The 14,360-nt window shown below is 44.0% G+C and overlaps 1 protein-coding gene across 5 annotated transcripts in view; it reads left to right on the forward strand.

Annotated features, from left to right (window-relative positions):
* The window catches only part of RPP40 (ribonuclease P/MRP subunit p40), a 498,013-nt gene that overhangs the window by 214,260 nt on the left and 269,393 nt on the right, over positions 1 to 14,360 (forward strand). For all 5 annotated transcript variants that reach the window (XM_086965034.1, XM_086965035.1, XM_086965036.1 and 2 more), the window contains one exon: positions 10,092 to 10,160. In XM_086965034.1, the coding sequence (XP_086821160.1) occupies positions 10,092 to 10,160 (69 nt within the window). The remainder of the gene's footprint in view (positions 1 to 10,091; positions 10,161 to 14,360) is intronic.

A 14,360-nucleotide genomic window follows, 5' to 3' on the forward strand; every position in this document is an offset into this window, starting at 1 on the left:
ATCATATGACGTAATATGATTGCATTACCGACTGAATTGAAGTTGCCATCAACTTGAAAAAGAAAAATTGCTACGTTTGTTTTTTCACCTCATTGAAATTTAGCTACTGCGTCGCTCTAAGGAGTGCTCGAGACCAACCTTACATGGTGTAAGGTTTTCCTGGATACTTTTGAAGGGTAACAAAATGGTACCTCTTAGGAATGTATCTTCCAAATTTAATTGGAGCTTTGATGAGAGACATGATCTTCTTATAAGTTGGATTCCACACATTTTGGAATTTCAATAAATTACAAAACTCTTTTGCTTAAATTTTGCCGCATGGTTATTGCGATCCTAATTTAATTGGAAAAGCAGGGCTGTTGTAGGTGTTTTATTGACCTTTTAGAAATCAGGCCCATCGCCTTTAAATCCCTGGTGGAAAGGTCCTGAATTCCCCACTAAATGGGCGACTGAGAATTATTTGGAAGGGTTGGGAAGAAAGTTTTATTTTATACGTCTGATAAAGAAGCTGCAGAAGACTTCTTGGCAAATATCTAATGCGGTGTGTACTGTATTGTTTTGGCCCATGCTCTTCTGTTGGAAACAAATAATATTAAAGAAGAGTTTTATTCCAAGGAGCAGTTTTCTGAATACCTCCGCACCAACTAGGGAGAGAGTCTGCTCTTAGATGCTCATCAAAGAGTGAGTCAAAATTAGTCCAATGGATTGACTAATTGGGCTGTTCATCAACCTCAACCTTTACCGCAAAACAGAACCCCCGATACGCCGCCGGAATAGGAGCAGGGTGGCCGAATACAATGATACAGATAATGTGAAAAATCTCTCAGACTCAAACACACATTTGAGCAAAGAACGCCAATTGAAAGAGCGTTTGTGAATCAAATGCCAGTCAACTAAATCTGGCAACTACTGCTAAATAATATCGGTGGCTCCTATTTCCAGAGCGCCAGTCACAATTCTAATGAACAGAAGATACCAGAATTCCTCCAATCATACTGAGGATACTTAAACCAATCAGTACAACCGAACCCGGAATGCACAATCAGGCCCCTGTTCTTCTATGATCAATGTGGAAGAAACATATAATTTCAGATCTGGTCCTGAAGAAGGTTGTTCATAAATCTTTCCAACCGAAACGCTGCGTCGACCCCTTTTCTTGTGAACATTTTAGCCATTATTGTCTCTTTTTGTGAATATATGCTTTGATTTTATACGGTTTTAATCTAGTGAAAATGTTTTCAAAATTCTTGTGAGAATTTTTCTTCTTTGAATAAAACAGATATATATATTTTTTTTATAACACTTCTGACTGTCGTGTCTTAAATTCGAGTAATTATTATTTATTCTATGTGATATGTATTAATTGCTTTATTGTGTGGCCAACACTTATGACTGTCGTGTCTTAAATTCGAGTAATTATTATTTATTCTATGTGATATGTATTAATTGCTTTATTGTGTGGCCATACATTAAGCCGTCAGGTTTTGATCCATTGTGAGATTGGTATTCTCAAAAATAGGTTGGGGGCACCATTTGATTAACAATTACCATCTTTATGGTAAGTCAAGGGGACTTTCTTTTTCTTCATCAACCTCAAGGCCATAACCATTATTGATTAACCAGATTTTTTCAAAGAAGGTTCTGTAGTCACTCAAGTTATTTTGGTAGTTGAGTGGTTTATACAGCAAAGGAACACTGTGGATGGAGGCTAGTTCAAAAATATGTAAAAATTGAGTCCTCTTAGGTAATTGGATTTCTATAAGGAATCGGTTGCCAAGTAAATGTAGGATTTAATTGCCTTGTGTTTCCATTGCTAAACAGATTAAGAAACTGCTCGTTTAGGTGGGAGAATTTGAGTCCTTTGAACATATATGTGATGGCTAGAGTGTCCCCACTGCTATAATTTTAAAGTAATCTAACCCTCCTGAGCTCACTGTAGTCTGACAGATCCAGCATTCTTTTTAGGTCTGTGTTAGCCAAGACCTTTTAATTTACTAACATGTGTGTAATAAACTTGCTGAAAGGTGCTTTCAGACCCCTTTCTTTATCCATTGGTCTGTTGTTTCAGTCATTCATATTTTGTTTGCACCCACTGCAGCATACAACAATGGACCAGCCTTCTTCAGCCACTGACTAATTTCAGTTTGAATGTCTGCATTTAGCCCTTACACAGGGAGCACATCCCGATCACAAGGTGCAATTCCCTTCAGTGCCAGTGTTTTTCTTTTTACTTTATTAACGCTTTAGTGTGGCCTTTGTGTTTAGAGCCTGGTGTTCTAGCAGGAGACTTTCTACCAGATGTGAGCAGAGGACAGTGCTGTTGTATATTCATTTTGAAGTGGCATTTGTTTATCTGACTTGTGCATTTTTCACACCATTGCAGCTACATAAACTCTGAAAATAAGCTCATGAGGGTGCTCTATCTGTGCACCCATTTGCCTATCATTCCTGTCTTCTTTCTTTCCTTCCTCTTTCTTTCTTTGCTTATTTCGTTTCTCTTTCTCTTTCTCTTTTTGCCTCTATTTCCTTCATTTCTTCTTTCTTTCATGGTCCCCTTTCTTCGTTTCTTTCCTTTTTCTTTCTTTCCTACCTTCTTTCCTTCTCTCCTTCATTCTTTCTTTTTCTTCATTCTTTGCTTCATTCTTTCTTTCATCTTTCTTTCCTGCTTTCTTTCTTCATTCTTTCCTCCTTCTTTCCTTTAGTCCTTCTTTCCTTCCTTAGCTCTTCCCTTCCTTCCTCTTTCTTTTCTTATTTCTTTTTTTTTCTCTTCCTTTTTTTCTATCCTCCTTCTTATGTCTTTCTTACCTCATACTTTCCCCTTTCTTTCCTTTAATTTTTTCCCCATCTGTTTCTTCCTTTGTTTAACTATTCCCTTTATTCTTTCATTCTTTTTCGTTCTTTTTCTTACATTTTTCATTCTTTCCTCATTCTTTCTTTCTTTCCTTTGTTTTTTAATTTCCCCTTTCCTTTCTTTTTTCTTTCTTTGTTTCTTTTTCTTACCTTGCTCTTTCTTTTTCTATTGCCTTTCTCTTTCTTTTTCTATTGCTGTGCTCTTTCTTTTTTCTTGCCGTGCACTTTCTTTATCTGTTGCCTTGATCTTTCTTTTTCTGTTGTCTGCTCTTTCTTTTTCTATTGCCGTGCTCTTTATTGCTTTCTTTCACGCCTTTCTATTTCTATCCTTCCTTCCACCTTTCTTTTGCACCTTCCTGCTTTTTTTCACATTCTTTCTTCCTTCCTCTTTCTTTCTTTCTTTCTTTCTTTCTTTCTTTCTTTCTTTCTTTCTTTCTTTCTTTCTTTCTTTCTTTCTTTCTTTCTTTCTTTCTTTCTTTCTTTCTAGGTACCGGCAGCCAATGCCAGACTGATCGTTTTTTAAAAGTCTGTGTTAGCCAAGGCCTTTTGATTTTAAATTTTAATAGATTATGTGTATAACATAGTTACTCGTAGTGGTTTTCAGCCAAACTTCATCCATTAGTCTGTGAATGTGTCATTCACGTTTTTCTTCCACCCACTCCAGCATGCATTAAGGGGTAATGTGGCAGGCCACTTCAGCCATTGGCTGACCTCACTATGAGTTGTGGCTTCCTGCCATTTCACAAGGAGCACATCCACACACACAGCAGTTCCCTTCAGTCCAATGTGAATGGAAAGGGGCGACCACTCGGTCCCCCTGAACGTATGGTAGGGGGCCCGGATCCCCCCCGGGAAACCATTTTGGGCGGGAGGCGTGTCTCGGCTGGTATGCCCGAAGCGGCGTAGCCGGGGCGCGCCTTTTCCCGCCCAAGAGGGGTTGTCCTAGACACCTACACCGTTGGCCACGCCCTGTAGGCAGACCGGAGGAGGGTACACGCCCTCCCGAAGAAGAATAAAAGGAGCAACAATCCAAAGAAGCATCCTCTTGTTCCTGTGCTTGGAAGCTGCACCCCCTCGTTGCACGCGAGCCCTCGACGGAACAAGGAGCCATTTTTGAGAACTTGTAATTTTGTGTTTCTCTTTCAGCAACTCCGTACCCTCGGATCCAGGACCTCGTGAGCATCAAGTATCGAATATCCGATAACGATGCCTGGCAAGAAGGCCGGAAAGAAGGCAGGGACTGAGCAGATGCTTCGCATGCTAATGAAGGATATGGCGAACATGAAAAAACAGATGGCGGCTATGAACAATACGGGCAGACCGAAGAAAGTAATCGGGCCAGCATTGACGGGAGTAGTCCCCGCTGGGAGAGGTAAACGGGCCAGGAATAGGGCGGCAGGGGGGGAGGCCCCAGTTCCCGAGTCACCCCCGGCAAGCCCGGTAAGTCCAGTGGAGGCCCCGGTTCCGATCCCGGACGCAGGCCAACCGATTCCGGTTGTAGTTTCGCCCACTAACAAGGAGGATATGCCTCCGGAGTTGGCCGCCCAGTTGGCCGCATGGCTCGTCAAAAATACTGAAGGTGCTACGGCATCAGGAGACACGGCCGAAGAGGGCAGGTTACTAATGAAGCAGTTGCGGCAATCGAGAGATGCTGCGAAGGCGAATCTCCGTCTTGTCTCCCCACAGGTTCCCTCAGAACGACCGGCGTCTGGCGTTGGAACAGCAGCAGGACCAGCTACGGATTCGGGTAAGCAGCCATTGCCAATGGCGAGGGAGGGAGCGTTACCCTCAAGAAGGGAAAGGGTGGTCCAACATATCCCGCTGGCCACGAAAGAATTGATTTGGGCTGATAAGTATGTGAATATGTTTTCTCTCTTGACTGACCACCACGAGGTGGAGCATGTTAAAAGTCAGAAGGATTTGTTGCACCCGAGCGTGTGGCGTGCAAAAATGGCGGGATTCAGGGTGGATGAGACGATCTCAAATTGGGCCAGGGCATTTGCAATGTTCACTGCGATCATGGGGGAACGTAAGCCCGAGGTGTTGACCGAATTGGCCTGCTATCAGACACGTATAATGGATTTCTATGAAACCTATGAAGGCAATGAATGGTTGGGTTATGATAGTAAGTTTCGTAAGGCCAAGGAGCACGATTCATCTCTGACGTGGGATTGTTTCGACTCCATCTCTTGGCAGAAGCAGCTCCTGCCGGGCGCAACAAAGTCGTCTTCGCTTGGCGGGAATGGGTCGGCGCCCTCCCGCCATCATTCGGCGGCGCCCTTTCGAGCTGGCGCCGCTGGTGACCACCAACCAAGGAGTGGTGGGAACGGGGGTAAAAAAGGGGTTTGTTGGAACTTTAACACAGGCAAGTGCACGAGGCCACAAGGGACATGTAAGTTCAGGCATGAGTGTGCAGGGTGCGGACACTCTTCACACCCTGAGAGTTCGTGCAGAGCCAAGAATGGTGATACAGGGGGTAGAGGAGGGGCCAAACAGGTCTAATGTCGACCATGGGGTACCGCTACCTACCCCCGTAGATATCATGGCAATGATCCCCTGGCTAAATGAATACCCTGATCATGTCTCCGCTGGGGTGTTGCGAGACGGCTTCTCGTATGGTTTCCACATCCCGGCGGGGGATTTTCGGGGGGGAATCACGGTGTAAATACCAACTGTCGGTTCAGCAGCATACGGCAGTGGTGGAGAGTAAGATTGCAAAAGAGGTTGCCCGTGGCCGGGTTGCTGGCCCATATAGGCACCCGCCAGTCACTAATTTCATTTGTTCACCATTGGGAGTAGTCCCCAAGAAGGACCCAGGTGAGTTTAGGTTAATTCATAACTTGTCGGCTCCTAGGGGTCTTTCTGTAAACGATGCGATTGATCCAGGAATCTGTTCGGTGCGGTACGCATCCTTCGATGAGGCCGTCGCCATGTTGAATCGCCTGGGGCCCGGAGCGCTGATGGCTAAATCGGATATTGAGTCAGCGTTCCGGTTGCTCCCGGTACACCCACAGGTTCAGCGTCTGTTAGGTTTTGTTTTTCAGGGACGCTATTACATGGATAGATGTATGCCAATGGGTTACTCCATCTCTTGTGCTTATTTTGAGAAATTCAGTTGTTTTTTGCAATGGGCATTCACCAGGGCCACGGGCTATACCCAGGTTATGCACTACCTAGATGATTTTTTGTTCTTGGGGCCAGCCGGTGACACGGAATGTGCACATGCCTTACGAGAATTTTGCACTCTCATGATGCAGTTTAGTGTGCCATTGGCACCAGGGAAGACGGTGGGGCCATCGACTTCACTCGAGTTTCTTGGAATTGAGCTCGATTCTGTGAAGGGATGCTTCCGTTTGCCCAAGGAAAAAGTGGTGAAATTCAGGGCCTCTCTAGAACTGTGCATTAGCAAAGAAAAAGTAACTCTCCATCAGTTACAGCAAGCAGTGGGACAGCTTAACTTTGCCCTTAGAGTGATACCAATGGCTCGCCCCTTTTCCCGCTCTATTGCACAAGCCATGGTCGGTCTCAAGGAAGGGCACCACCGCACAAGACTGTCTGCAGAGGTTCGCCAGGATATGCGCATATGGTTGGCATTTCTGGCAGATTTCAACGGTCGAGTCGTGTGGAGCAAGCCACCAGCATCCTCGAAGGAGCTGGGTTTGTGGACCGACTCGGCAGGGAGTGTGGGATTTGACGCCATCTTCGGTAATCGATGGTTGGCAAAAACATGGCCGACATGGTGGCACACCAGTGGGCTCACAGGTAACATTGGGTTTCTTGAGTTGTTCCCCATTTTTGTGGCCCTGAAGGCATGGCCATATGAGTTTCGTGATCGCACAGTGGTGTTTTGGTCCGACAACATGACCGTAGTCGAATGTTTAAATAATCAGGCAGCACGCTGCAAGTGGATATTGAAATTACTGAAGGAAATTGTACTACTGTGTATGAGACTGAACGTTCAGTTTAGGGCAAGACACGTGCCGGGTATACTGAACCAGGCGGCTGATGCGCTCTCTCGTTCCCACATGCAGGCCTTCAGGGGTTATCTACCTTCCGCGGACCTGGTGGCGGCACCATTTCCCGAAGCTCTCTGGTTACTCGGTGCCCCGGATTACAGGACCTCGTGGGAGCAAGCCTAGCCCCCAGGACAAGGAAGGCATACGAAGGAGCGTTTCGTTCCTATTGGGCATTTTTGGGTCCAGCAGGAGGGGATAATTGGGGGCAGGAGGAGTATGTCCTGAAGTTTCTAGTAGCACTTCACAAGGCAGGCCGATCAGCGGCAACGGCCAATAGGCACCGGGCCGCCATTGCATTCATGGCGCAGGCGCATGGCATCAAGGACCCCACATCGTCCTTTCTGGTAAAGAAGGCACTGCGAGGGTGGCAACGCCTCGAGGGTCATAGAGTAGACGAGAGGCACCCGATTGGGCTAGAAAGGTTGTCCCTGTTGATGTCCGTACTCCCTGCGACATGTTCATCCCAGTCCGAGGCAGTACTGTTCCGGGCCGCTTTCGCATTAGCATTCCATGGGGCTATGCGGGTGAGCGAGCTGGTGGCAAAAAATAAGCAGGATACGGGGGGAGGTCTGTGTCGAGAACACATTCTGATCAAGGGTGATTCAATGGTAGTCACAATAGCCAGGTTCAAGACCGATCTGGGTGCTATCGGGGACAGTATTGTTGTCCAGCGCATGCGAGGGTCCCCCATGTGCCCGGTGAAATGCGTTGAGGAATATTTAGCGCAAAGGGCGGTAACATGGGGGGGAAGCTTGCTGAGACACACCGACGCCACCCCACTGACTAGGTTTCAGTGTCAGCGGGTGCTAACAATGGCAATCGCGGCAGCGGGCTTGGACCCGAGCGATTTTGGGACCCATTCCTTTCGGATAGGGGCTGCTACAGAGGCTACGGCCAGGGGTCTGAGTGTGGAAAAGGTGAAACAATTGGGACGATGGTCCTCGAACTGTTATAAAAGGTATGTGCGGTTGCACATGTTGTGAAGCCAATGTCATGCACTCACGCTTCTTGTTTTCTGTTTGGTTTACAGTTTCGCGAGCATGCTATGCGGGGCGGACTGTGCAGTCGACCCGACACCTGGGGACCAGCGGTCAAAGATCACCGGCTGGGGAAAGAGTGGTGTGGGTCGTTGGCCACTCATACGTGAGGCGTGCCGGGGATGCATTCAAAGCAGGTGACATGATTCACGTGGCTGGGGAATACGGGTACAGGGTGACCTTCCACGGAAGGGGCGGGCTCTGTATTGACCAATTTCAATGTTTTGTTGAGGGACTGTTAGGGCGGACAAGGTCACCGCCGTCTGTAATCATAGTACACCTGGGAGGCAATGATTTGGTGACACTCGGTCGGCGAGTACTACTTGAGCGAGTTCTATCCACTGTTAGTTGGTTGGCGAGAAGGATTCCGGGGTGCACAATAGCATGGTCACACATGATTCCCAGGAAGGTGTGGCGGGGGGCCCTCTCTGTAACAGCTTTGAATCATTCAGTAAAGAAAGTCAATAACAAACTTAGTAGGTTGTTTCGCTCAGGACAGTTGCATTGTATTCCGCATGGATGTATTCGGGGGGACCACATGTATCTCGAAGATGGGGTCCATTTGTCCCGGGAGGGGAATGTCTTACTCATAGGAGACTTCATAGCATGGTTAAGGGGTTTGAAAACACATGACCTTTAGTAGGAGTTTGTGGGGGGTCCGGATAGCCGGTCAACTATCCGGCCTGTGGCGGTAAGGTCATGATCGGTGAGCAGTAATTTCAAGATCCCTAGAGGGGGGGCGCCACCCATTATGGATGGGAGCGCCCGGGGGGAGGTGGCCATTGGCCCCTCACACGGGGAGGCGGCACCCACTAAGTATGGGGTCGCCTAAAGGGAAGGCGGTCATAGGCCCCTCCCAGGGGAGGAGGCGGCTACATGCCCCTCCTACGAATTTCCCGGGGCCAGGACATCCGCGACGGCGGATGTGGTAAGCAGTGTGGGGTGGGAGGGGGATCTACGCTACCTTCTAGACACCTCACACGAGTCCTCGGACGACCATTAAGATGGCGTTGAGTTAAATAAGCGGCCCCCGCTAAGACAAGGGAAATTGGAAGTTGGCACAGAGGTACAGTCCTCTGTGCGCCCACCCCTCACAAGTGAGGGGGGAGTTCTGGTATTGGGGATCTGACACCGGTTACGACCTTGCCGTTGGCCCATAATGCTAGGATGTACAATTTTTATTTCGAAAGTATGCATTTGCAGGATGTCTAGACTCGGCTAGGAGAACCTTTGTATTAGAGATTTGTTAAGGTTAGCCAATAAGCATGTCTGCATCGTAATGTCATAAATGAAAAATTGTACATGATATGAAACTGTTATTTTAATGTTTTAATTTTGTTTCATATTTTAATAAATACGGCCGGGAGGGCAACTCCCTCCCGCCTTCCAAAAGTTCAAGAACTGTGTCCGTCTTCCCATCCTTGGGGATTGTGTTGGGAGGGGGTGACAGGCATCCTTGCCATAGGGCAATATGTGCGTTTTCGAGACCAAAACAAAATGTTTGCCTTTAACCAATGCTTTTTTTTTTGATTGATGAGTGCCTGGATATTTCCAACAATAAAGGATTACAAACACAATGACAAAACAAGAATTGCTAAAAGTCTGGCGGCCAGCGCTGGACCTATTGCTTGTTCTCTTTTGCGACTGTTTTCACTTCTTTGGAGAAGGGCATGAGGCAACATTTACAGGAAACAATTAGCAATTGAGATTCTAGGAGCAATGATGAATGAACTCAGTCATGCGAGGAATCAGCACAATAGGAAATAAGTGAGCTGCTGTTATTATGAAGTTAATAGTAAACTACACTCATGCATAGAAGGGAGCAGCTTCTAAACTGTGTTTGGAGAGTACCTATGCGCTCTGTTGAGAGACCTGAAAAGCTGTTTTGTCACCCCTCATTGCTTCAACAAGTTACTTGGGAATTGCAGCGAGGACATGTGGAGCAGCCTCTGACTGTGTGACAGGGTCATCCTCTGCTGATGGAGGATAGTGGAGCTTCATAAAAGTTGTCTATGTTGGTGGGGCACCCTGTACACGTCTCGGTGGGCAGATGGAATTCTGTTAGCAGATCATTTTACTTTTTTTTTTAACAACACTAGTAGACAGTTTGCCCTGTTACAGTATAATTATATAGTCCTTTAACGGTACTGTTACATTTTTACCTTTTACTCAATTTTATTTATTGTAGGTTCGTTCTATGCCCTTTCATACAACACTAAAGTAGACCAAGATAATTGTGTAGCGGTGCTACCAACAGGTAAGAATTATTTCCCTTAGATTTTTATGAGATTGTTGATGGATTCTCTAAAAATGTCATACTGGTTGTCCTTTTTGATGTTTTATTTTCCATTTTCGTTCTTCATGTATTTCAATGTCTACTTTGGGAAGATTGTTATATATTAATGATTTAGAGTTTTTTAAATGTTGGGGATCACTGCATATTATACCTACATGAAATAACAGTTACATTAGTCTGGTCCATACGCATGAAGATGTTCATGATTTTGTTTTATATATAATAAATGTAAATTTAAAAAAATGAATACTGAGAAGTCTAGTGTTGTTGTTGCTGTATTCCTCTTATGCATGTCGTGTTATCAATGGGAAAATGCTCTAATTCAAGCAAAACTAAACTACAGGAACGTAATTTAGCTAACCACGCTGCAGCCCAGAGGCAGCTACCTTAACAAGCATTGGTAAAGGCATTAGGTTTCGCCTATGTAATTAATTGGCTGTTATTTGTTGTAAGTTGTAGCTTGTTGAGTAGTTTTACAATATAAGTTACAGAAAGTCTGTTAAAGTGTTATGACTTGTTTATGTTCAAAAAGGCAACATACTGTAATGTTGATCCAGCGGAAGGCCAAGGTTGGAAAATTCACTAAACCAGGAATTTCAATGGACCCATATTCACTTTTTTTCGAAGGTTTTATTCAAACTCCCTGGCTAATCCGCTGGAGAAATCAGGTTTTATATTTCACTTAAGTTCTGATTAGTTGGTTCTCTGAGAAAACATATTAGTTGGAAATAACACTCAATGTCTAACTAATCTTCACGAATCAACACTCTTTCCTCTGGTCGATGGACCATTAGTTGAGTTAGTTGATGGTGATATTAACAACTATTTAACTAATCCACAGATCTCAGTAAAATAACCACAGACTCAGAGTAAGATTCATAGGCTTTATCTAAGAATTCAGTCATAAAATTGAACGCTCATTTACAGATTCACAGTGCAAGCACCATCATTCTTATCATGGGAGAGAAAAATTCATTTAGCAAGAACATTCATTATCACAGAATTCATTCAACAAATCAAAATGCAAAAGAGTGGATAGATGTAGAGACAAAAGGCATATAGGTAAAATACATTTGCAAAGAAATATGCAAATTTGAGAAAAAAAATGATAATTACCTAAAGAAGTACTGAAAAACCAACCATTTGGCCAAAGGACTGGTGGGGGTCCCCTAAATTAGGATCAGGAGGCAACGATTATAGGACAGGACAGATACTTACTAGACTTCTCTATAAACCCGACGCACTTGCTTGCATTCCTCTCTTACACTCGCTCCCTCCTCGATGTTCTTCCAGAATCTTCTAATCTAATCAGGCTGTCATTTGGATCTGAATCTTCCCCGCCTGCTCTCTCCATTTCTTCATGTATTGTTGCAATATTTGTAACTTTTTATACAAGCTCCATTGACAAAGGATTCTCATCTCCGTTTTCCCATGTCTTCTGTCCTTGCTCTTTGGCAGTCATTCAGCTTTTGGGTCATCGGGTCACATTACGAATCCACTGAGCATGTGCGGCTCTCATTTCATCCAGCGCCATTTTCTTTCGGTTATGTACGATGGCAGGCCCAAATGTACACTATCAATAAAGTAATCGTAAACTGATGTTAATTTCTCAAATATATAGTTCTCACTGTTCACCACCCACTTCTCCCCTATCCCGTGTTATTATTCTCTTGAGCAAAAGCATAAATAATAGTAGCTTTCTTCTGAGTTCAAGCAAGCAGATGCCGGGCATGTGGTTCCTCACAACCACATTTTACTCATTCTTGTGCATGCGTGAGAGTTCTTTTCCTCTCAAAGCTTGTTAGTCACGTTACTCCTACGTAATTCAAGTCTGCACATGCGCAAAGCATATTCCTAATTTAAAACAAGTTTTAGTCATGTTGCATTTATTCCATGTTAATTAAACATACATAAAGCTTTTCTCCCGCGTGTCTGTGTCTGGTGTATATTAGTTTTGTCTCATTCTACAGCTTTTAACTGTTAGTAAAATTTAATGAGGGGTTTCTCCGAGCAAGTTTCGTTTTCTTAAAACCTTTCTCCATCAATCCCCCCTCTGATGGCATTTTTGAGCAATCATAAAATACCCATCATTACCAAGTGCCAACTTTATTTATCCAATTTTAGTGTCTTAATATTTTTCTACAAATCCTTCAATCTTTCCTTTAATATCTAATTCTTTCATTTTTATCATATAGAATTCCCTTCATTTCCTCTAACTCTATTTCTTCCCTTTTTCACCATCCTCTTATTCTTTATTTCAGTCACCACTCTTGTTCTCATCTTACTCTTGGTACACTTATAGGTCATCATTATCATCAGAATTACTAATGCTATTGAGATTACATGGATTAGTATTTACTCAAATAGACTGCTCCCAAAAGTAGAAAACCAACTACCGATAGTGGAAATATTTTTACTTAGTCTTTTCCAAACACATTCAAACTCCAGTAGGGTAAAATCTTCATGAATCTTTGTAATGTTCTTAATAAATCCCTCAATACCTTTACTTTTGTCTGGGATATATGAAAAGCAGTGTTGAATCTTCAACATGCCACCGACTCACCCTCTTTTGCCAATAAAATGTCAAGGGCAAGTCGATTCTGCAAAACCATAGATCTAATTGCAACACTTTCAGAATTAATCATGAAGAATCCTCCAGCAGTATCTGTCGATAGCCGATCAACTACTGTTGACAATTTACGTATTTTATATGAATTCAGTACGACTCCAACTGATGGTATCAATGCACTGAATGTCACCTACTATTTCTGAAAAACTTGTTCTTTTACTTCTCTTTAATCCCTGACATACTTCATTGATTCTATTGTTCTTATCTATGTGATACACTTTTGGAAATACTATTCCAAAGTAACTACTACCATACAATTGTGCAGGTAACCTATAATAAGCATTTTTACCACACGCGTAATGAATCCCTGGAAAAACAGGATCAGTTCCCCCTTTTAGTCCCCATCCCCCCATGATTAGGAAGGTATGTTCACATTCACTGGAACCAATGAATATATTGTTATAATCTGTTTTTAGTCTACGTAGACAGAATTTCCCAAATTTCGACAAGTCTAGGGACATTGGGGCATGAGTCTCTCCTTTCTTATAGTCCCCCTCCTGATTACCCCATGGCGATGCATGTGACTTCTGCTTAAAGCATTCTTTTGGAAATCCTGCCTTCTCTTCTCTACCAAATTTAGAAAATCTTTTTCTTCATCACGCAGAATACAAGTTAAACTATTCTTATGAGCAATTGTTACTGAGCGCTGGGTTCATATTCCTTCGAATAGGGATTTCTGAAACGGCTAAATCCATATTCGAGAAATAATACTGCAACTTGCCTGTTATATAAAACAGACTGAACACAACATGACACACCATATGTTAATGGAAGATGGTGATATGTCACGCCCTCTGAGACAGACGTAGGTCATTTCATGCAAACATAAGAATCACTCACATCCATCATATTGACATATTAGTAAAGGAGTTTAGTGAATACATTTAATGACGAATGACTATTTGATTTATCATGATGATACATGCTCTCATCCATTTGCTCTAAACTTGCAGTAGTAGTTCTTTTAGTAAATGCATTCATTCGTTCACTAGTATTTGTGTTATTTTGATTATTAGTTACCATTAGAACAGGTATCACAACAGTTAACAATAACCATATCATCATTAGTATTGGCGACTGAGATTCTGGTTCCGGTGGATAGAGCAGACAGTGCGGGACAGACCAAGAGCAAAACCGAGAGAAGCTGCTGTGCAAGTGACACTTTATACTCGGCTTGGAGGCTGCCGAAAGATCCTTCAGTCCCACTTTCAAGGGTCTAGGATTGAGGGTGACACCACTTGACAGGGTAGGATTCACAGATGGCAATGTCTAGGTGCTGGATTCAAGGTTGTTGTACCCTTCTGTTCCTGAGCCTTAAGTCAGGACGCCAGCCAACTAATCCTTAGAGTCATTTTAGAGTCCTGGGTTCAACAGATGCAGGTCCAGTCCTTCTCACCCAAGCAAGAGAGTAGCAGACAGCAGGTCAGCACAGCAGGGCAGCAGTCCTTCGGAGCAGCAGTCCTTCAGAGCAGCAGTCGAGCAGAGTGGCAGTCCTTTCAGGCAGCACAGCAGTCCTTCCTGACATAGTAACC

Source organism: Lissotriton vulgaris, chromosome 4_1 (genome assembly GCF_964263255.1).
Source record: "Lissotriton vulgaris chromosome 4_1, aLisVul1.2, whole genome shotgun sequence".
Taxonomy (NCBI): Eukaryota; Metazoa; Chordata; class Amphibia; order Caudata; family Salamandridae; genus Lissotriton; species Lissotriton vulgaris.